The sequence below is a fragment of the Penicillium cosmopolitanum genome, assembly GCF_028827165.1.
Source record: "Penicillium cosmopolitanum strain IBT 29677 chromosome Unknown utg000004l:1.0-4361866.0:1.0-4365735.0, whole genome shotgun sequence".
In the NCBI taxonomy this organism is placed as follows: domain Eukaryota; kingdom Fungi; phylum Ascomycota; class Eurotiomycetes; order Eurotiales; family Aspergillaceae; genus Penicillium; species Penicillium cosmopolitanum.
Genome location: NW_026622674.1, coordinates 2,980,282 through 3,000,882, shown reverse-complemented (window position 1 = coordinate 3,000,882; position 20,601 = coordinate 2,980,282). Strand labels below are relative to the sequence as shown.

The window sequence follows — 20,601 nt, the reverse complement described above, 5'->3', positions numbered from 1 at the left end:
AGAAAGGAAGAAGTGCAGTTGGCGAAGTAGAGGTAGCCTAGTAGTACTAGTATATATATCCCACGAACGCACGATGCACAGCCCACACGAGTAGAGAAGAGATAGAGGAACGAGAAGTTGAAAAGATGGGGAAGCAAGCAATTAATAAGAGAAATGAATATTGAGTTTACGAGTTCCGGGAGAGACCCCAGGTCTCCGTGAATTTGGGATTCTAGTTCGCCCCCCCCCTAGATGGGACTTAACTATGGGAGGCAAGACACGAGAAAAAAGAGGGACCGGAGGATCCATGGAAGCCCCACCGAAGAATCTTTTGTAGGCGTCATTGGCTACAGAGGAGGTTTAGTTCTGTCATTCGGCCCGACTCTCGGACGGTTCACCAATCATAATGCCGGGAATTCACGCGGTTCTCCGCATCGTGACTAATTTGGAGCCTTCATGAAATTCCCAATGTAACACGCCCCCCCCAAGATCTGGCCACAAGTGATCGTACCATGAGGGGAAAACCCTCGGATCGCTACTTTATTTGCATTTTCTGGGGATGTTGGGGATGGAGTGCAGCATCATCTAGAGCAAAGTGTACAGTAGTTGTACTTAGGGTATACTCTCGGGACGGAGTTACCGAGAATCTGTATAGTTCGGGTCGTGGCTGGCAGAGTTTTCTTCAACTCTTTTGGTGGACCGCTCGGGACACGCGGCGACTCAAGACACTGGCCAAGACGGTAGTGACTTGTTCCGTTCTGGGCAGGGCAGGGCATTGCATTGTACGAGTATCTGTATTGTTGTTGTTGTTCAGCTGCTACTGCTTCATGCATGCATTATGTATACCCAGCATAGGCCAACCCCTGCCTTTGCTCTCCCCAACCCCTCCTCTCATCTCCACGAAGTGTTTCAAACTCTTTCTCCGGGTCCATTCTCAGCCCTGACCCCGACCATTGACGCCAAATTATTAATATGCTTTCTTAGCAACCTGTATGTACCCCAAGGAACCCGCAGTCGGGCAAAGCTGGGGAATCCGCCATCATCCGACTGGGGTAGATCGTCAATTCCTAATTACTAACTAGTAGTATGTAATATGCACTATATACGAACAGTAAAAATATTAGTTATTATGTTTGTTGTACTCATGGCTGCCTATGGGCTGAGCCAGCTCGGGAGTAGCCCGGTTCCCTCAACCGTTACGGAGTACGGAGTACGGACTACGGAGTAATGTCTCTTCCTTCACTCACCGGATATCCGATTTTAGGTTTGGTCCTAGTCGGTCCTAGTCGGTCTTAGTTCCCGCCCCTCGAGGCGCAGATAAGCATTTCCGTTTGGTGATTGTGTGGTGTTTTTTTCCGCATCCGCCCCATCGCCCTCTCTTATAGGCTGTTCGGTGTTGGGTACACACACTCTAAATAGAATAGGCAGGTCAATATTTGCACCGTTAGCTAGTATGAGTATTTACTCGGACTCCGTACCTATGTAGTCTCGTTGGAGATCTCCCGTTTAGCTTGGTTTTGATTCGTCCTTGTCCTCGCCTTGCACTACGAGGTTCTCTCTCGTATAGGGTCGTCGCCTGGTGGTCAGCTTCATCTTATCGGGTCTTACGTTATTCATTTCGTCTGTTCATGACCCACTTCACTATCAACTAACTAGTATGTATGTGCATACTAACTGCTAACTACAGCTTATCGTACGCGTGGAAAAGAATATTGGTGATTCAAAGTGCAATCACACCAGTAAGTCGTTGCTAAATATTATGCAGTTCGCAAAGACATGCCAATGAAAGCACAACCAAATCAAACCAAGGGATATGAGATGCTGAATATGACGAATGAGAATTAACAAAAAGGAGATGCAATAGATGCACATCAATTTTCAAAGCCCAATGTAAATGCAATGTACAAAGTGAACTGGTAACACAAATTGAGTATTCGCAGCAAAGATGAATAAAAGCTCATGTTTCTCAGAGACCAAGAAAATGGACCAAAACAGATTAACACACACACACACAGAGAGAGAGAGAGAGAGAGAGAGAAATAGATCGTCAGAGACGGGTAGGGGTACGCTGGGTGTATCACGACCCTTCCTCACTAGCATCAGACCACCGCTCAACACTAAACAGCTCCGGAAGCCCCAACTCCACGGACTGCCTCCGACGAAGCTCTTCGAGACGAGCTAGGGGATTCTGTAGAGCGCCACAATAAGTATGTTGCGTTGAGGAGTTGAGAGAACGCGTCAACTGTGACACCCACCCAGTCCTCCTGAGCCGGTACACCCTCAGCAGCAGGGAGCAGGGATGTTCCTGCGGAGGTAGAATCGCCATCATTGTCTGCAGACCACCGTCGTTCGACTGGTGCCGGTGTGACGGGCAGACTGGGCCGCTCGACTTCGGTTGGGAAGTCCGTTAGCCGGAAGCTTGGTCGGCGGTCGTGAGCCGCAGTGGCCGCTTGGTTGTCAGGGCTTGTTTGTGCGCTGTCGCTGGTGACGACTTGGGTCTTTGGTTTCCGTGCCGCTTGGATTGATTCGATGTAGCGCTGGATTGAAGGGTCATCGTCCCAGGCGTTGGAGCGGGAGTAACTATCCCACGACTCGGCTGAGGGTTCGAATGGGACCCGGGTTGGCGTTGTGTCGATCGCTGCGAGGGCTGGGTTGGGAAGGGTAGGCTCTGGGGTGGATGGTTGTTCGGGAGATGCAGCAGCGGGGGGAGGAGATTGTTCGTCTGGGAAGACGCGGGTTGGTCTGGCGGCATGGCGTTCCCAGGGGAAGATCTGGGACATCTTTTGTGGAGTGGGTTTTGTGGTGGGGACCTGGTAGTACATGTTTTTCGGGGCTTCGGGGTATGAAGGGGGAGGTTGGAAGAGCTTTGTGTCTTCGGACATGGTGTAGGTTTTTTCTTGCAGGCTGATTCCTTCGGGTTTCGTGTTCAATGGTGGTGGCTCACTAAGACGTATTAGCATTGTATCAGAGAAATGGGATACATGGGGTCATTCTACCGTTCGGCATCCCATTCTGCCTTTGGTGCTTCGAATTTGGGAGATTCAGGCTCGGGCGATGGGGGTCGGTGGAAAATTTCAGTAACCGGGGGCGGTGGTATAGGCTGTGGATGGTGAATATGGCTTGTATCATGGGACGGTTCATGGTGTTCATGAAGTTCGTGATGCTCCTGCTGCTCGTGGCGTTCGTGGTGTTCGTGGTGCTCGCGATGTACCGGTTGACTTTCAAGGCTTGGTTCGACATGGTGAATAGGCGCCGGTGGGTTGGACTGTGGGGGAACATAAGTCGAAACATTTTCTTCGCCGCGGACGTATTGTGGTACTATGCTCAACACCGGTCTCTCTGTGGGGGGAGCTGCCTGTTGTGCTGCGCCGTGGCCGTGCGACTCCTGAGCGGAGTGTTGCTGCCACGATGATTGCTCATTTGGCACGGTATCACCCGAACGGCCGTCGCCATGACCATGAACATGATGGACCTGCTGAGGCTCGGGCCAAATCTGAACCGCACCACTCGGGGCTATATCTGACGATCGCTGCGTAGTGGCTGGTTCTTGCGGAATTTGGGATAGCTGTTGAGTAGACACCTTTCGAGTTATTAGCTTTGTTAACTGCACGTGCGATAGAAACACTCACAACTTGGGGATGATAGTGTCTGTCATAGACCGCCCACCACTTGTTGAGCAGCTGATTATACGGCGACTCCATTGGGACCACATGCCTGGGCATATTCCACGGCTTTCGCGACCCGATAAAATGGATCAGGCTGATGGTACTTTGGAAATGCTTGTACGCAGGGATATACTGGTAGTTTGCACTGGGGGTGCAGTTGTACGTGAAGCTTAGTCTATGCCAGTCACGGAAATGCATATTCAACAGACCCTGATCGGCGCCATCGAAGCTGATTCCCCGCTCCGCGAGAGCCTTCAGGGCATAATAGTCCTGCATATTGGGCCGAAGAGCCATCAAACCGCTGTTGAAGCAATCCGGCCAGCCTACGTCCGGGGCAGCAGCGAAATCTACCTCCAGTGTGAGCAGCTCATCGGGGGCTCGCAGGGCCACGACATCGCAGTCGATGTATACGACTCGGTCAAACTGGGTTAAACGCCAGAGCTCGATTTTCGTGAAGGTAGCGATGAGGTCCGGTCGGTCCATCAGCCACAGGTTGGCGGGTCGGCCATTGACGAAGGAATGCACGGCGATCAGTTCATCATAGACGGTCTTGTTCAAGTGGAGGTTAGTAACTTAGCAGGAGGGAGAGGATCGTCGCGAAAAGCATCGCCATTCACTCGTGGGCTAGATGAGACACACCCTTAATTCGTCGATTGTTTCCTGTCGAAGTGCAGTCGGTGTGAAGAGGGCCACCAATCTCGCTCTTGTTCCATTGTCGCGCAAGGAATGTGCCAGGACCATCGCCCCTAAAACGGAAATAGATCAGAAATGTGCCGCCGGCAGTCGCCACACCACGCGGGGGATCAGCCCATTGCTTACCAGGCAGGTAATTGTCACTGAGCAGAAGCTATCCAGTAAATGGCGACGTTAGCTTGTCTCCATGAGCACGACACGCCTTTCTGACCAGAAAGGCGGGGGTAATGGTTGGCTTACTGTGCAGTAGACAGCATTCTGTTCGGAAGCCATTGCGCGAGTGGGGACAAACCCGGCGCAAAGGGAAACGACAAGGACAAGGAAAGAAAGGAGAGAGAGAACGAGCTTCTCCTCCAGCCCAACAGTGACGAAAGCTCAAATCACTGACCCGCTTGAGAAGGGGTAGGGAAAGGACCGGGAGTCAGGAGCCAGGAACCAGGAACAAGCAAGGCGAGTCTATATTTAACCCCGGCGATGTCAGTTCGGGCTGGTGGAGAACTGGTCGAGCAGCTGTGGTACCTGGACGAAAACGACCTCACTGCATCGTGCGAGGCGAGGGCGGTTGGCGGGGCAATTAGGGGGAGAGGGGGAGAGGGGGAGATGAAGAGATTTGGATGGTAGAGATTGATGAAAGGAGGAGAAAGTGAAAGTACGAGAAAGAAAGTAAGAGGGGGGAGCTCGAGCGTTGGCGTTGGCGTTGCAAGGTTGAGGGGAAATTTGAATGGGGAAGTCTCCTCACCGGGAAAATCCACTCGGATGATCCGCGTGGAGAAGCTTGCTAGAGGAGCTATGGCTATGCAGCACAGACAGTGTTGTACATAGCTAAGGTATTCTAAGTTCATGAATGTTGGAATTCGAATTTATCCTCTCAACAATATCAAATATCAAATATCAAATATCGCTTCAATTTACATGAAACCCGACCGGAAGGCGAGGCGCCTTCCCAGCCGCCCGCACTAGGAAGCTCCGCGCATAAACAAAACCATTGGAATCCCTCAAGTGGGCGGGGCCCATTGGACGATTTCAATTATCATGCCATGGTCACCTTAATGATCACCATAATTATCACCATCACTCGCAGGCCTCAGCGACGCACGGTGATCGTGGCATCCGGGTACGAAGCCTGCACCGCAGCCTCAACATCCCCCTTTTCACCCCCAATTGCCCACTGGATCGCCGCCTCGAGAGCTGCACGACTCTCCACTTCGATCGGAGTCCAATGGCCCGACCGTGGCAGCATCACCACCTGGCTATCCTTCACGAGGTAGTCCCCCATGCCATCCAGGCAGATATGCGGGTCCAGCGCAATATCCTTCTGGCCCCAAATGATAGTCGAGGGGGCCTTGAGAACTCCCGGAACACCTTCGTCGAAAACACCCGTTCCACTGCTGGTCCGGCGGAGCTCCTCGTCGCCTGCGATACCGTGCAGTCCGGTGATCGTCTCCAGGGACTTGTTCCAACGCGCAGACGCGGCGCCTTGGCGGTAGTAAGAGGCCATGTCGAAGATTTTGGAAAATTCACGGCTATAATCAATTCCCTCGGGGTAGCTATCGCCATTTTCATTTTGTAGCTTCGACTCCGCGAGCGAGGGGCCCATCGTGTTGGACATGGCGTCGGCCTTATCCGAGTAGGTGGGCTTATGGCTTCCGTAAGAACGGTGGTGAATGGCTACCATCAAAGAGCTGTTTCCTCCGGTCAAGAAGTAATGGACTCCTGCGGGGGTAGCTGCATGGCGAAGATATAACCGGACAGGCCAGCCTGGCGGATGACAGGGCCAAGAGTGCGGAATGCCTGCAGCACGGGCGTGCGAGAGGACAGAGGAGAGTTGAGTGCGGTGCTGAACATCTTCTTCGCCGAGGTTAACAGTCGGCCGATGTTAGATTCGACTAGCTTGACCTAAATCCGGGGTTAATTATATCCTCGGAATATGGTACCTGGCATCCCTTTATTTTTCCTCTTTCTTTTTTACGTACCAAGGGGGCGTTGCTCAAAATCCACCGGTCAGCGAGCGCCGGAGCTTCAGCTGCCAGTCGCATCGATAGGACACAGCCCCAGTCATGGGCAACGACGATAGTTCGCTTCTTGCTCGACTCGGAGTCATCATCCACGCCATATTTAGTTCGAAGTGTAAGAATCAGCTCTGTCAATGCCTCAAGCACATTCGTCGCGGAGTATTTCTCCAGTCGCCCCGAGCCTCCGAATCCAGGTAGGTCAATAGCGACGAGATTTGCCGACTCTTGTAGACTAGACGAGCCGGCAATGTATCGCCAGATGGCCCAACTGTCGGGCCAGCCGTGAATGAGAATAACCAACGGCTTCTCCGGGTTCAATGCCGCTGGTGAGCCCGGAGCTGCATTGCTCATAAAATGAATTTTGAGCCCGCTGGTAAGAGTGGCGAAGTGGTGGGAAAGACCAGAGTACTCCTTGGTCGGGTTCCACATGCGGTCACGCGCTACATAGATCAGGCGTCAGTTGTCATTCTGAAGGTTGGCCTAGAGACCACGAGACAGGGGAGAGTCGCAACTCCTGCGATACTATCCGAAGGACATACCGATCTGAAGCTCGAGAGATTCCTTCTCTGTTCTCTTTCTGAACCAGATACCCTTTTTCATGGCCATGACCGCATAGAGCAGCACAGTGAAGATGCCATATGCAAAGACGGCGACCGAGGCCACCACTTTACCTAGGGTGACTGCCATGTTGATCGAGGCAACTTCGGACGTTAGATGTCAGGGCAGAGTAGAGCATTGAAGAGGGAAGAAGTCAAGTGGGGAAGATTTAAAGCAAGCGCGTTATCAAAGGATGCGCCTGCGTCTGCTCTGCACCTGCTTGCGCCTGCCGCTGGGCTGGTGGTGGGGCCGCGTTGAGTGGAGGCTACTCTCAGCTACTCTCAGCTATTCTCACCTCCGATTGGCTAGATATCTTCAGTTTCACGGGACCTCGGTTTGTCGGCGAAAACTTCTCCCGATATACCGTGGTCTAACCTGTTTAGGTAAGACATTGCATGGAGTATGGCATGTCTTGTTGACATCACTGCATGAATAGATGAAAAGGATGAGAGAGACCGAAGCAATTAGACTTGGCAGGGAGGGCAGTCCGGATGCCCAAGGCATTGGGCAACTATGCCTCAACATCCTGCATCGCCTGTGATGTTTCCGAAGGTGAACGTAGTAGCTTCATTATTCTGATAACTTGAAGACGACAGCGTGTGGTGACACTGGACAGTGGATGTCATCAACACATACCAGAGAAAATCACACAAAACCCATCGGCAACGCTACTATATTTCATATTGATACTACTAGTACCTACTCCGTACTCGTAGTAGGGTGCTGGGTAGGTACTAGTACTGCCTAGTACTAGTAGTGGTTTAAGTTTGGATCATAAACGACCCTGATGGACTTTATATAGTAGTAGTAGGCACGGAGCAGCTCCGACAGATCAATTAAGGGACCATCCAATTTGGCCCCGGGGTATGTTCGGGTATTTTCATGCTCCTGGTGGATGCATTTCCAACCCTTCCTGCGGCTACTAGTGCCTTGGCGGCTAACAGCTTCGCACGATCTGCATTTGGAGGCGTATTCCCAATATCTGCCTTCCAGAGTAATTGTTTACTTTCTAATACAACTGTACTTCGCCGATGCTCTTCAATCAAACTGGATTCAAGTTGCTCTAGTGTACAATCGACTAGGTTATCATTGGACTACTACTACTACTGCTAGTACTAGTCTACTTGCGCTTCTCACTTTGGTCATGCTGCTATGCTTCCTTCTCTACCAGTTCTCCCGTCACCGTGCCAGCAATATTTGAGACCATTCAATTCCTGCCGTTTTTAATCTCGGGCTAGTTATATGTGAGTGGGGGTTTGAGACAACAACGCTCAAGGGATCGACATGTCAGGGTTTTGCTTAAGGTTATGAAGTTGTTTCAGGCGTGTTTGAGAGAGTACTAGACTACTAGTAGCTTAAGTTGATCGGTGCGTCTGTGACTTGAAAAAAATTCAGAACATCTCCTCCCTAACAGAGGAAGACACGTACTTGTTTTGACCCTGTTTCGCCCCCACCCCATCCCTGCTCTGATGCCCGTTTCGCTCGATGTTACAGTGGAGACGCGTGAGAACTAACGGCGGGGTCTTCTTTCCGAACTGGTCGGTAGGAAGAAAAAAGTCATGTCAATTCTGCCGATCGTCGATCCGGGAATAGGAATGAGGTCTCAGATTGTCGAGTACATCATGGTTTCTGATTGGCCGAATGAGCTCTCAAGTCCAGAACAGTTCCATGATTCGCCCCACTCCACATGGTGGTGGATCGGTGATTCTCTACAACTTGAAATGTTCTTATCTCGATTGAATCATGTTTGGGTCTATTCAGTTCTTTTGTATGGGCTCTCTGGTTTTCTTTCTACCAGCATTGCTATATATAACCCTCGTGAGTCTTAAATGTTTCATACAGTTAACTAGAGCGAAAGTCTGAATTTCAAGTTTCGAATTTAAGATTCGGGAGTTGGTAAGCCTTGGCTAGTTCAAGTGGTACAGTCTCTGATAGCTAGGCCAATCAAACATGTCTAATCGACCCAAAACAATGGCATTACGGTTAGGCCATAAGCCCAGATCAATCAAATGGGTCTTCCCTACATCCTATATGCAGGTATGAATTTAGCTCTCCCACCAACCTGATTTTTCGAGCTCACATTGGTCATGGCAAATCAGCCGGCAAGACTTTGGGGGGATCCGGTGAACTCAACACTGGAAGGCTCCATGAAAGGCTCCAACGAACCCTCAAATCTGACGAGGCTGGGCACGAACGGAGAAATTACGTGCTCCTAGGGAGAATTTACTGCGCCCAGGGGGGGGTTTCACTGCGATCTTTAACTTTGAGGTGGGGCATTCGTGGCCCCGAAATCGATCATTCCAACCGACCTGCGAGCAATAACTACAGTCACAAATTTCAGTATCTCTTTTGAGAAAGTTGCCAATGGAGTTCTATATAGGGCACGCCAGTAGGCTATTCCACTCGTTTATCTCATTTGCCTACTTGATTAAACGTTCTAGGTACGATTGTAGATGACAAATTGTATTGTTTTGACCAGGGCCAAGGCCAACAATCCTATCATCGAGAGGTACTCGTACAGTGTTTGGCCCCAGACCCACCGTTCTAGACCCCATTGATTCAGATTCAAGCAGTAGTGTGATCCTGCTGGATTTCCCCTCTCCTCTCCTCATTTTCATCCCACTTGCTCTGTTTGCCTCACGAACACGTCTTTCGTCTCTTGCCATCACCATGCCGTCGCAGGCGGAGGATGCAATCCGCACCATTTCGGCCTCGGCCACTCAACTCGGTAACCAAATCTCGGTGCACATGCTGAACTATCTCAGCACTACCCAGCAATTACCAGATGGCTTTCGCGAACTGTCGCACACCTTCCTTGACACCTGTCGCACTCTGTGGGCCATTGAGACCGGAGTGACTGAATTGACCGCCGCCAACCGAGCCTTGCCGGAGGTTATCATCGATGAAGTGGAAAAGAAATTCGTTGTCGCATACCGTGAATTCCAACAATTGGACAAAGTCATTTTGAAACTCGTCCAATATGAGCATCGCGGAACACTAGGAAAACTCCAACGGGGATGGCATCGCCCGGCGCATGAGCTGAAGCGCATCCACGAGTCCTTGAAGAAGACAAATGAAACCCTCCAGATCAGCGGCATGGCATTCCATTGGTCTCTCAGAGAGGTACAACCGGAGGAGTCAGTGGGTATTGGGTACGCTAGTCTGGCCGCTGCGCTGGACCGCATCTCGAAAGGTCGTTCAATCATGGGCATAAACAAAGTCGCGTCCTTTGATAACAGCGGGCCTGGGCCATCCTTCCGGACTCAATCATTTGAGTCCGATGGCTCTTCGCCCTCTGTGCCCTCAAAAGATTCCTCGCCTCTTCGGGGTGCACCTAGGGAGTACCAACCTGAAGAAAATAGTCAAGGAACTTCTCCTCGACAGGACCGCGGCAGTTACGGGGACGATGTATCCTCCATTCTCTCTCTCAATCAGTTCCTGAGCTCTCAACCTGGACGCGAACCTCAAACAATTCCTCCCCGCGAACAACAATCGATGCCATATCGGCCGGCCAAGACAAGCGCCCCAGCTTCCGTCGCGGAGACCAGTATACGACATGAGGGTGAATCAGATACTTTGCCTCCTCGCTTATCCAGCAAGATGGCTGGTGGAAGTTCGACAACTATTCGAAATAATCTGTCATCTGCAATGAGGGAGCGTGATCATAAATCAATTGAGCAACTCTTGAAGAGCGGAGTATCGCCTGACAAGGAGGGCGACTTCTATCCACTCCTCGAGGCCGTGAACCAACGTGATATCGAGAGCCTGCGGCTACTACTAGCCTTCGAAGCCAATCCCAATCTTGCAGAACCACAAGGAAAAACACCTCTTCTCCTGACGGTAGAAGAGGGATTCGTGGATGGGGCTATGCTATTGCTGAAACACGGTGCTGATGCAAACTACCGCGCGAACGAGAAGCTAGAATCACCTCTGAGCTGCAGCATCAACAAAAGAAACATCAAGCTTGCACAGTTCATGCTGTCCCACGGCGGAAATCCAAACGAAGAAACGCCCAGCGGAACAACATTATTGATCGATCTAATCCGCAAGCAAGCCCCGGAACAACTAGTGCAAATCTTACTTGAAGCCGGCTGCGATCCCAATCGCAAAGACAACCACGGCAAAACAGCCCTCTGCGAAGCAGTCCATGACGACCAACCGGGAATCGTGACAATCCTACTAGACCACCACGCAAACCCCAATCTCCCAGGTCCCGAACATGCCCTCTGGCCCGCCGTCTATCGCCCAGCCTGTCTACGCATCCTACTCGCCCGCGGCGCCGATATCCGCAAAGCCCCAGGAATAATGGAGCAAGCGACAAGCGTAAACAACATCGACGCAGTCCGCGTCCTACTCGAAGCAGGCATAGACCCCAATTCCAAAAAGGACGGAATATACACCCCTCTCTGCTCCGCCATCCGCGACGACCGCCCAGATATATTAACCCTCCTCCTCAGTCACGGCGCCGATCCGAATCTAATGGCATCAGAGTATCCAGCATGGAAATGCATCACGCACAATCGCCTCGAATTCCTCCCGGAATTAATTGCAGCAGGCGCTGATCTGCACACTCCCCCGGGCATAGTCGAATGTGCAGTCCAACTCAACAATTCAACCGCAATGCACTGGCTCGTTGAAGAAGGCGGCGCCAATCCAAATGACCGCAACAAGTCAGGCCATACAGCCGTCACGACAGCCATCCGCGATAATCGACCCGAGGTGCTAGAATGGCTGTTAGCGCACGGCGCAGACCCGAACGTACGCGGCCAGGATTGGCCTATATACATGGCTGTTCAATCACCGGCTCTATTACGCCTGCTCTTGCCGGGCATTAAAGATCTAGGCGCGCACAAGGGTGTCATGGAAAAGGCTGTTCAGGCAAATCATCTCGAAAACGTGAAGCTTCTCCTCGAAGCTGGGGCGAATATAGAGTGGAAGAATGGCGGTGTGTTTTCTCCATTGACGACGGCACTGCGTGAGCGACATGCGGATATTGTTCGTTTTCTTCTCGGGGATGGTCAGGCTGATCCAAATGCTCCTGGTGAACATCTTCCGCTTGTTAAGGCGATACGTCGGTGTGATGATGGGGATTTTTCCATGATTGAATTACTCCTTGAGAAAGGTGCTGATCCAAATAAATGTTATCGTGACTGGAATGCGATTATGCAGGCTATTGAAGATCGGGATCTGAATTTGTTGCGCTTGTTGATTGAGAAGGGTGGTTCTGTTGATCTTGAGAAAAAGGATGAGACGGGCCAGACGGTTCTGGGGATGGCGGAGGCTTCCGGCTGGCCGGAGGGAGTTAGGCTTTTGATTGACAATTCTCGCGAGTGATACCTTCTTTTTTTCTTTGTCTGTTGATTCGCTTTTTGTTTATTTTGGGGGGGTCGGGACATGTATACCTCTGGGTTTTCTTTCGTTTGAAGTTGGGGTAAAAGTAGTAATTCCCAAGTAATTTTCCTATATCAAATGGTCTAATGCAACTGTGAATGTTCTATGAATCAATTATAACAAATTAAAGTTTCGAGTAGAGTCTGTTTGAAATCCATCTTCAAGGGATTGTATTTACTTTTAGTACAGCATGGGATATAAGGAGAGTCCAAAAGAACGCCAATTCCATTTTTCATATGCAGTTAGATGGATGGTATCAACGCGGCACCAAATACAGCCCACCATCAAGCAACAGGAGAAGGGTATTAACACAAATTGGGAAAGGCGAATTCGTAGCAAAAAAGGGACAAGGTAAAAGAGACCGTAATGTCGTCGGCAAAATAAGAAAATTAGGGTATATACAGATGCAATGCTTATAAGATGGCTGGGGCGATCAAAGAGAGAAGCCAAGTTGTTCGCGGTTGTCATCCACGAGACGTCCGTATCTAAGTGAGATAGTTAGCAAAAGTAGAAATGGACAAAATGCGGTTGAGGCAAACTTACTCCAGAAGTAGCCGGAAGAACCAAACTTCCAAGTCTTCGTTCCGCAATACTTTTTGTGCCCACTGCTGGCCTGAAGTCGCAATCTGAGAGGCCGCCTTCTTGCCTTCTTCTTCCTTGGTAAAGTAGCGCATGGTCTCCGTGTATTCGTTGCCCTTCAGGCCGAGCGGGACATAATGCAGCCAAGGCTTGAGCCACTCCTCGTGCCACTCACGGAAGAGAGCAATCTTGTATACAAAGCTGTTGCTGAGCAAAAACGCGTAGAACCGACCACTGAAGGCATTGCCGTCCACGTCAACCAGGTATTTATGAGCCCAGGCGTCTTGTTGGCCGGCGGCCTTGACCACCTCAAAGTACTCCTGTTGGGCGTGGCAGTCGTCGGGATCACATTGACCAATCATGGTAAACTTGACATCAAAGTTGTCACGGTATACATCGGGGGTGATTTCTTTCGAGACCCACGAGTTATCTTGCTGGCGCTCCAGAACCTTGGATGGAGTCAAAGAGTTGACATTGTCAACGAACTGCTGCCGATGTTGTCGGCGCCAGCCACCAGCGCGCGAGAAACCACCAGTGGTGGAGCCACGCCAATACATCCGATCTGTCTTCGCATCCCAGGAGTAATCCTTGGATTTCTCGTATGGAACCTTCTGTACCCAGTACCATGGACTGGGGTACAGGATATCCTGGAAGCTCGATATCTTGCTCTGAGAGAATACAGGGAACAAATCGTGCACCACATCAAAAGCGTTCGGGCGATCGAAGAATCCGTAGGTATAGCGTAAGGAGGGGCTGTGGCAAATGTCGGAGAAGGCAGTGGTGTTATAGATGAATCCCATTTCACCAAGCGCATATGAGTCCTCATTGTCTGGCGCATCTTCGTCGAGCGATCGGGCAGGGCTATCGACGGGGCAGGAGATGCGAGAGTTGGTCCAGGTAGGCTGGTGTGCGAATCGGTTGAAGCGAGTGGTGCGAACCTCATCAAAGCGGTCGCCTTTATTGATATTGGCAGCACGGGGAGACCACGAATTGGTAGGAGAATTTTTCTGGAAAGAAGCAGGGATGGCTTGGTCCGTCGCGGTTCGCACCAGTCGCTGGAGGTCTTCGCCGGGAATCACGACGCGGGGCTCGTCATGAACGTTGAATACTAGGTCCATATCCGGTAGGTACTTCACAAAGTCCTTCATCATACCTGCAGTGGCCTCACGCTGCCACTTGCGCCCATCACCTCCACCCTCCGTCAGGGATACCTTGCCATCGCGAATCAAAAGACCAAGCATGGCGTTGTCGAAACCGAGCGCCTCGCGGGCGCGCTCACGGATTGTCTGGGGCTTCACGGCCCAGAAGGGGAGAAGATTATGATAAACCGAGTCAAACTCATCAATCATCTGGACGCCCTTGGACTGGGCAAACTGGAACCACTTGTCGAAGTGTGGTGGGGGGTGCATCTTATAGCGACGCTTGTACTCTTGCACGGCGTCGGCCAGGGTCTTCGATTGGCGGGAGTAAACATGGTCGAATTGTTGCTGCGCAGTTCCGATCAAATTGGAGATGGGGTGTATTTTCTCGGGGGGGGTAGGAGGTCTGGCCAGGATGGAGCTGAGGGTGTCTGATCGGCTCGGGGGCAGGCTGGTTGGCTTGAGGTTCGGGGATAGGTTCGGCGGGAATAGAGCTGGGACGGAGGTAGAAGAGGGAGAAGCACGCGAGCAGGACGATCGCGAGCAGGACAGTCAATCGATGAGAGCGCATCATGCCATTAGTGGAAGGCATGAAGCGAGTGGGAAGCCTGACCGGGATGGGGGGGGGGAAGAGAGTGTGAAGTTGGTTTGAGGGTGAGTCTGGCCCGGGGGCGATGGTTCGGCAATAAATGCTACTCCGTACTAATGCTGGCATTATCTAAGGCCGCCAAGGCTCTCCATTCCTGACTCTTTACAAGAACAATACTATTATACTATTATTCTACTTTGATTATCCAATACTAGTAGTCATTATATTTCCAAGGTTTAATCAATGAGAATGGGGTCCCGTCTTTTATTTCACTTTTTTTCCCCTCTCTCCACTGTCTAGCCCGGGTGGCGATAACTACTACTAGGAGTAGGTACTTGCAGAGGCGAAATTCCCTACTGATCGAAAGTCTTGGCATCATGTTGGAGGATATTACTACCGCAGAATGTAGTAGTATCACAACTTGAACACTGACTACTAGTAGTAATAAAGGTGACGGTAACACTGCCTCTGAGTTAGTCCCTAAGAAACTCTACTACTAAGTACCTAGGTACTCTAATTGTTTATCTCAAATACTGTAACTGCTAGTAGTATATTCTGAGTCCCTTTCTTCTGACCTCGGGAGGTTTTACTCTAAATATCCCTATACTTCAAGTTTTCTTACTAACCTAGATCTCTAGGTATTCCCAATCTCTGGGTTACTTTGGCGACATGTATTGCTATGCTATATGTAGGAATTTACAAAAAAATAGTAAGTAATTACTGCTAGAATACTATAGCTCTGACTAAATATAGTATTGTGTCATAATACGGCCATCCTCCCATATGCTAATTTAATACTGTCACGGTACTATGTTGCTGCAGGATCGACCGGAGAAAATCCCGATAATGGAAATTTCTGTTTCTTGCACATAGATCAACATTGAATTAACTTCCAAAAGATAAAATGAAGACAGTGTCGTTGGTATACATCTAACAATGCCCAAATACTGTAATAGATATATTCGCTGAAGTTTTTCACATATCCCTTCCACGCTACCTCTTAATCCCCCCCGCTCGGTCTTGTTCCTCTACTGGGCAATCATATATGATGAATCGCGTGCCGAAGCAGCCTGATGTGCTTACCCCGCATAATGGGCAATTCTGAACAGCCTGCCGGGGAAGCGAATTTGTAAATACTTTCGCTTCCCGATCACCCTTACCTTGAAGGTTCTTCTCCCAGCAGGTGTACACTTACAGATACGTCAATATACACTGCCATTGGAACGAGCCTTCTCAATGTCAGCCACAATAAACAACGAGAGAACCCCTTTGACAAGAGATGGCTCTTGCCGACCGGAACACGCATCCTCTCCGAGTGGGGACGATCAGGATTCAGCATCAACGCTAGATGACGGCGCAAGAGGTTACAACGTCTCATTCCCTTCGCTGGATGCCGGAGCAGGCGACCTTCGGAGTGGGGCAAGCATGAGGAGTGTTATCGCCGTGCTTCTCTTCGGTATAATCCATTCAATCACGGAGAGTGGTACCAAAAATCTCCTAATTAGTTTTTCCTACAGGAGAGTTCGTATCTAATGCGGACGCCACATTTGTCATGGCTACGGTTGGCCCTATCTCATCTCAGTTCAATCGAATGCAAGATGGTAACTGGCTATTAACTGGGTATAGCCTCGGTGCCTGCGCGGCACAGCCTTTGGTACGTAATTTGATTCCAAGGTTAAAATAATGTGAGCAACGATCTGCCCAGGTGATCCGGTTTAACCTTGGAAGTACAGTACGGAAAGCTGAGCGATATATATGGTCGTGCACCGCTTTTACTGGCTTCTTACCTATTTCTCTCTCTCGGATGTGTCATCTGGTATGCTACTATCTTTTTTTTTTCTAAAAACGAACAGAGCATATGTGTTAATCAGCCACTGAGTTTCCAGTGGTCTATCCCATAATATGGACCTAGTTATCATCGGTCGAATTATGAGTGGGGTTGGCGGGGCCGGTGTTATGGCGTTGAGTTCGATTATAATCACAGGTATGCTCAAGTATACAGGAGCATTGTCGTTTGGTGGCTATTAATCTTGTTCCCAGATCTGGTTCCCAAACGCAAAATCGCAAGCTGGAGGGCATATGTAAATATTGCGATGACACTTGGTCGAAGTGCAGGCGGCCCTTTAGGGGGGGTGGCTTACGGATCTTATTGGATGGCGATGGTAGGTGAAGTAGAGAGAAGTGAGTCTCTGTAACGAACCATTAGCTGAACCTAATATAGGGCCTTTATTCTCCAGGCACCATTCCTATGCCTCGCTGCATTTCTAGTATTCGTTCGAATGAACATCTTGAGTCGCGAAACGGTCTCCTCTTCGGAAATTGAAGGTGGCCCCGCCAGACGAGTGGATATCTTGGGCACAGTATTGCTCTCAGGTTCCATTATCACTCTTGTTCTCCTCGTTGACTGCGGAGGCCGGATATTCCCTTGGCTATCTGACATGACTCTAATCTTAGTCACTGTTAGTATTTTCGCTCTCGTGGCCTTTGTATACGTTGAAAAGAACGTCGCACTGGAACCCATTCTAGATCTGAAGATCTTATCGAAGCCCAATGTTGCTACGAGTTATCTGGCGAGCTCATTCCAAACCGCGGCCCAAGTTAGCATGATGTTCGCGGTGCCGCTTTATTTCGAGGTTACTGGATCTGTTTCTAGCACCGTGGCAGGGGCTCATTTGGTACCGGCTGTTATTGCTAACACCATTGGTGGCTTGCTATCAGGATACCTTATCGGATGCACTGGAAGATATAAATTTGTCCAGGTGACATCCGGCCTGATCGGCTCCTTGACGTACTTACTTCTTTTCCTTCGCTGGAATGGGCGTACCGGATTTTGGGAGTCACTGTATATCATGCCTGGAGGGCTGGGTAGCGGTCTATCATCCTCAGGGTTTGTGAGTATGACTGCCTTTTTGGAGCCTGAAGAAATTGCCATGGCTACGAGCGGACTTATTCTACTACTTAATCTATTTATATCCACAAGTGTAACCGCTACAAAGGCCGCACTTGATCAAGAGTTCCAACAGCAGATGCGGAAAAGCCTTGCTGGAACCGACGCCGAACAGGTAACCTACGTCTTCTTTTAAACCAAGCAGCATTCTGCACAAAAAACTAATACTCTCTTAGATTATCCATCATTCGCTATCCGATATCAAGTTTATTTCTAGTCTGACTGGCCAAACACGAGAAACCGTGGTACAGTGTTTTATTGCTGGTCTTAAGCGCAATTACAGTATGCAATTGTTACTCTGCATTTCGGGGATCCATTTATCACAGTGGTATAAACTAACGATTTATATCAGTATTCTCGTTTGTCTGCTGTATGATTGCCTCGGCTTTTGCGCTGAAAACGATAGACCGGCGTCTTTGACAGATCACAGAGGGTGACTATGATGGTCTAATTTACCCCGAACACTCGGTCAACTTTAAACTCGATATGATGCCTTGCCGAGACGTAACGCCAGATCTTATTATTCTTCGTGGCAATCAGTCGGTACGATACTTACTGCCTTCGCACACACCCCCTCGCGGCTTCCTGTGGGTTCCGCGTAATCTCTTGAGCAGCTTATAGAATATGACATCCCCAGAGCCGTGTCTAGAGCCTAACCCTAACATATGGGCGAATAAAAATTGAGTTTAAGATTATAAGTTGAATGTAGGTTTCTAGTTTTGGGGTTCAAACCCGAGTCGTTACATAGGGGTAAGCTAGGTTGGTTTATCCAGGGAATAATCACATTGAATTTACTATTCCAAATGGCAATCGTAGGTGTAAGGTGTAAATTATCATAGCACAAGAATAAATTGTCAGAAAAATGGATAGCTGAGAAATCTCGACTGTCACGAGCGAAATGGAAATAACAAATTTCATTCCGCAGACGCAACTTGGAGCCACTACTGTATTTTCTGCAATATGGCCGCCCTGACTGGATTTTCGCTGTTTTCTAGAGTGCTGGCCGGGCGGGGAGGTATTCCTTGGGATTTTTTCTGACCATTCCGTCCAAGGACAAAGAATTCCATATTGTCATCCACACTCACTCTTTAAACCAGTAAACAATTGACCGCTCTTCCGGACAGAGATCTAGGAATAACTTCTAGTTCTACCATTTATATACTAGTAGTATAACCTTAACCTAATTTTCTGTGCTTCTGTAGTAATAGGTACTGGTAGGCATATTGTCACGACTTCTGAGGTCAAAGTAAGCTTTTGATATAGTGCTAATACTATTCAATTATCCAAGGAGGTTGAGGTACCCACTGACTCTCAGGTAATTCTCGAGACATCAGTCAAAGCTTGAACACGCTGGAGGTCATTTCCATCTCCCAACTTAACGACTCAGACAGGCAAAGCTAATCTTCTTAGTGGTAGTGGTAGAACCACCGTAGGCAACCGCCTCAGAAAGATCCCAATCCATGCTAACATACGGCCAGCAGATCTTGGTAGTCGAAAGTCCAGCATCATAAGTAACCATGTCACCAGCAACATAGACATTATCACTCTTGAACGAGACACCAACCTTCTCACCATTCTTGTTCACCTGCTGGAAGTGAGTACCAGCAAAATCACCTCGGCACCCCATAGCAATAAAGTCACAGGTAGGGTTTGAGATCTCCTCCCAGGTAATGAGACCATTGACGGGGCCGAAAGTAGCAGCGTGGGCATTGGAGCAGTCATTGTCACCAGAAGTAATCCAATTAACCTGGCTATCACCGTCCTCGGTACCAACCTTGGAAGTCGCCTGAGCGCCAACCTTGGTGTACTTATCCGAGAACAGAGACCACGCAACATTGCGCCCATTAGTACGGTTCTGAACATTCGTGTAGCCATCACCCATCCACTCGTTCGCAGTCACATCCACCGCACCACGCGAAACCCAAGCAAAGACATACCGACTCGTCTCAGCGAAGCGAGCCAGCGCACTGTAGCTACCAGACATACCACCCATAGCCTCGCCTCCACCACCGTTGGTAGTATTCTCATTCGAGATCTTGACTCCGTCATTCGTCATACCCTGCGTCTTGGTGTTGAGCCAGATAGCACCCTGGTCCTCGGCACAGATACTCGCGAAGGGAGCAGCGTCGGCGGCTTCAAATGCAATGCCGGTGTTGTGGCTGCATCCCCAAGAGCTGGTAGCACCGTCGATGGTCTTGAGTGTTCCGTCTTCGGTCACGTATTCGATGCTGTCGCCGAAGTGGCCCGAGGCGTCACCGGAGTAGTCGGTCACGACGAAATATGCGCCGTAGAGACCGGCCTTTGCGGAGTAGACAAGATCGCCGTTCATGTCGGGGGAGGCGGCGCGACCTTCAGAGTCGTGTACACCTGGTCCACCGAGCCAGGTCTTCCAGGTTTGCTTGCCATTGGTGTAGCGGTATAGAGCTGGGACGGGGGTGTTGTCTGCAGGAGCGTTGGCAGTACCGGATGGCATAGCCTCGTTAACGAGGATGGCGAAACCATCGTTCTGAGCGACAAGGCCGCCAGCTGTAAATAATTTTGTCTAGTTAGTCTTGCCTTTCATCTTCTAGAATAATGCATATGTTTGCGAAACCGAAACTGCTCTCTTACCTTCCTTTCCACCGGTGACGGTAACACTTGTACCAGTCGCCTTGAAAGTCTTAGGATTCACCGGTTGAACATGAACATCCGTCCCACTGGAATCCAGATAGGCTAGATAGGCCGACTTTCCATCCGGCGAGACGGAAAAGGGGGTTCGGCGATGGTGAGGATAGCCAGTCCAGTAGGCCGCCTCCACGGGGCTGAAAGCATTATCGAGTGCCAGCACATCGACATAAGTCACCAACTTCGACTTGGAAATCACCGCCTGAGCGCCCAGCGCTAGAGTCAACAGAGAAAGAGCGAAAGTCCCGCGCATCTTGCCGGAGTATAGTCGGTTGGTTACTGTTTTCTGGAAGACCGTAGATAAGTACCGCGCGACCGGCAATTCTTATATGAACCCTGCCATACT

At 50.0% G+C, this 20,601-nt stretch overlaps 6 protein-coding genes across 6 annotated transcripts; 2 read left to right on the top strand and 4 right to left on the bottom strand.

Moving 5' to 3' along the window:
• Window positions 1–2,096: 2,096 nt before the first annotated feature.
• On the bottom strand, window positions 2,097–4,610 carry N7509_002517 (uncharacterized protein; the record flags this gene model as incomplete). Its single annotated transcript, XM_056627154.1, has 6 exons — window positions 2,097–2,922; window positions 2,976–3,559; window positions 3,609–4,193; window positions 4,284–4,390; window positions 4,464–4,491; window positions 4,578–4,610. 6 exons carry the CDS (start codon window positions 4,608–4,610, stop codon window positions 2,097–2,099), a joined length of 2,163 nt encoding a protein of 720 aa, XP_056492949.1.
• Window positions 4,611–5,421: 811 nt separating this feature from the next.
• Window positions 5,422–7,036, bottom strand: N7509_002516 (alpha/beta fold hydrolase; the record flags this gene model as incomplete). Its single annotated transcript, XM_056627153.1, has 4 exons — window positions 5,422–6,005; window positions 6,083–6,233; window positions 6,311–6,789; window positions 6,889–7,036. The coding sequence occupies 4 exons, from the start codon at window positions 7,034–7,036 to the stop codon at window positions 5,422–5,424; spliced, it is 1,362 nt and encodes a 453-aa protein (XP_056492948.1).
• A 2,580-nt stretch (window positions 7,037–9,616) lies between these two features.
• On the top strand, window positions 9,617–12,280 carry N7509_002515 (ankyrin repeat domain-containing protein; the record flags this gene model as incomplete). The annotated part of the gene is made up of 1 exon (XM_056627152.1): window positions 9,617–12,280. The coding sequence occupies one exon, from the start codon at window positions 9,617–9,619 to the stop codon at window positions 12,278–12,280; it is 2,664 nt and encodes an 887-aa protein (XP_056492947.1).
• Window positions 12,281–12,770: 490 nt separating this feature from the next.
• N7509_002514 (putative capsule-associated protein CAP1) lies at window positions 12,771–14,325 on the bottom strand (the record flags this gene model as incomplete). The annotated part of the gene is made up of 2 exons (XM_056627151.1): window positions 12,771–12,822; window positions 12,881–14,325. 2 exons carry the CDS (start codon window positions 14,323–14,325, stop codon window positions 12,771–12,773), a joined length of 1,497 nt encoding a protein of 498 aa, XP_056492946.1.
• A 1,555-nt stretch (window positions 14,326–15,880) lies between these two features.
• Window positions 15,881–18,134, top strand: N7509_002513 (uncharacterized protein; the record flags this gene model as incomplete). Its single annotated transcript, XM_056627150.1, has 8 exons — window positions 15,881–16,100; window positions 16,162–16,298; window positions 16,378–16,460; window positions 16,531–16,628; window positions 16,685–16,806; window positions 16,882–17,706; window positions 17,768–17,873; window positions 18,022–18,134. Coding segments are annotated over 8 exons (1,704 nt in total), but the record flags the coding sequence as incomplete, so codon positions are not given.
• An 832-nt stretch (window positions 18,135–18,966) lies between these two features.
• Window positions 18,967–20,508, bottom strand: N7509_002512 (uncharacterized protein; the record flags this gene model as incomplete). Its single annotated transcript, XM_056627149.1, has 2 exons — window positions 18,967–20,117; window positions 20,202–20,508. The coding sequence occupies 2 exons, from the start codon at window positions 20,506–20,508 to the stop codon at window positions 18,967–18,969; spliced, it is 1,458 nt and encodes a 485-aa protein (XP_056492944.1).
• Window positions 20,509–20,601: the final 93 nt, after the last annotated feature.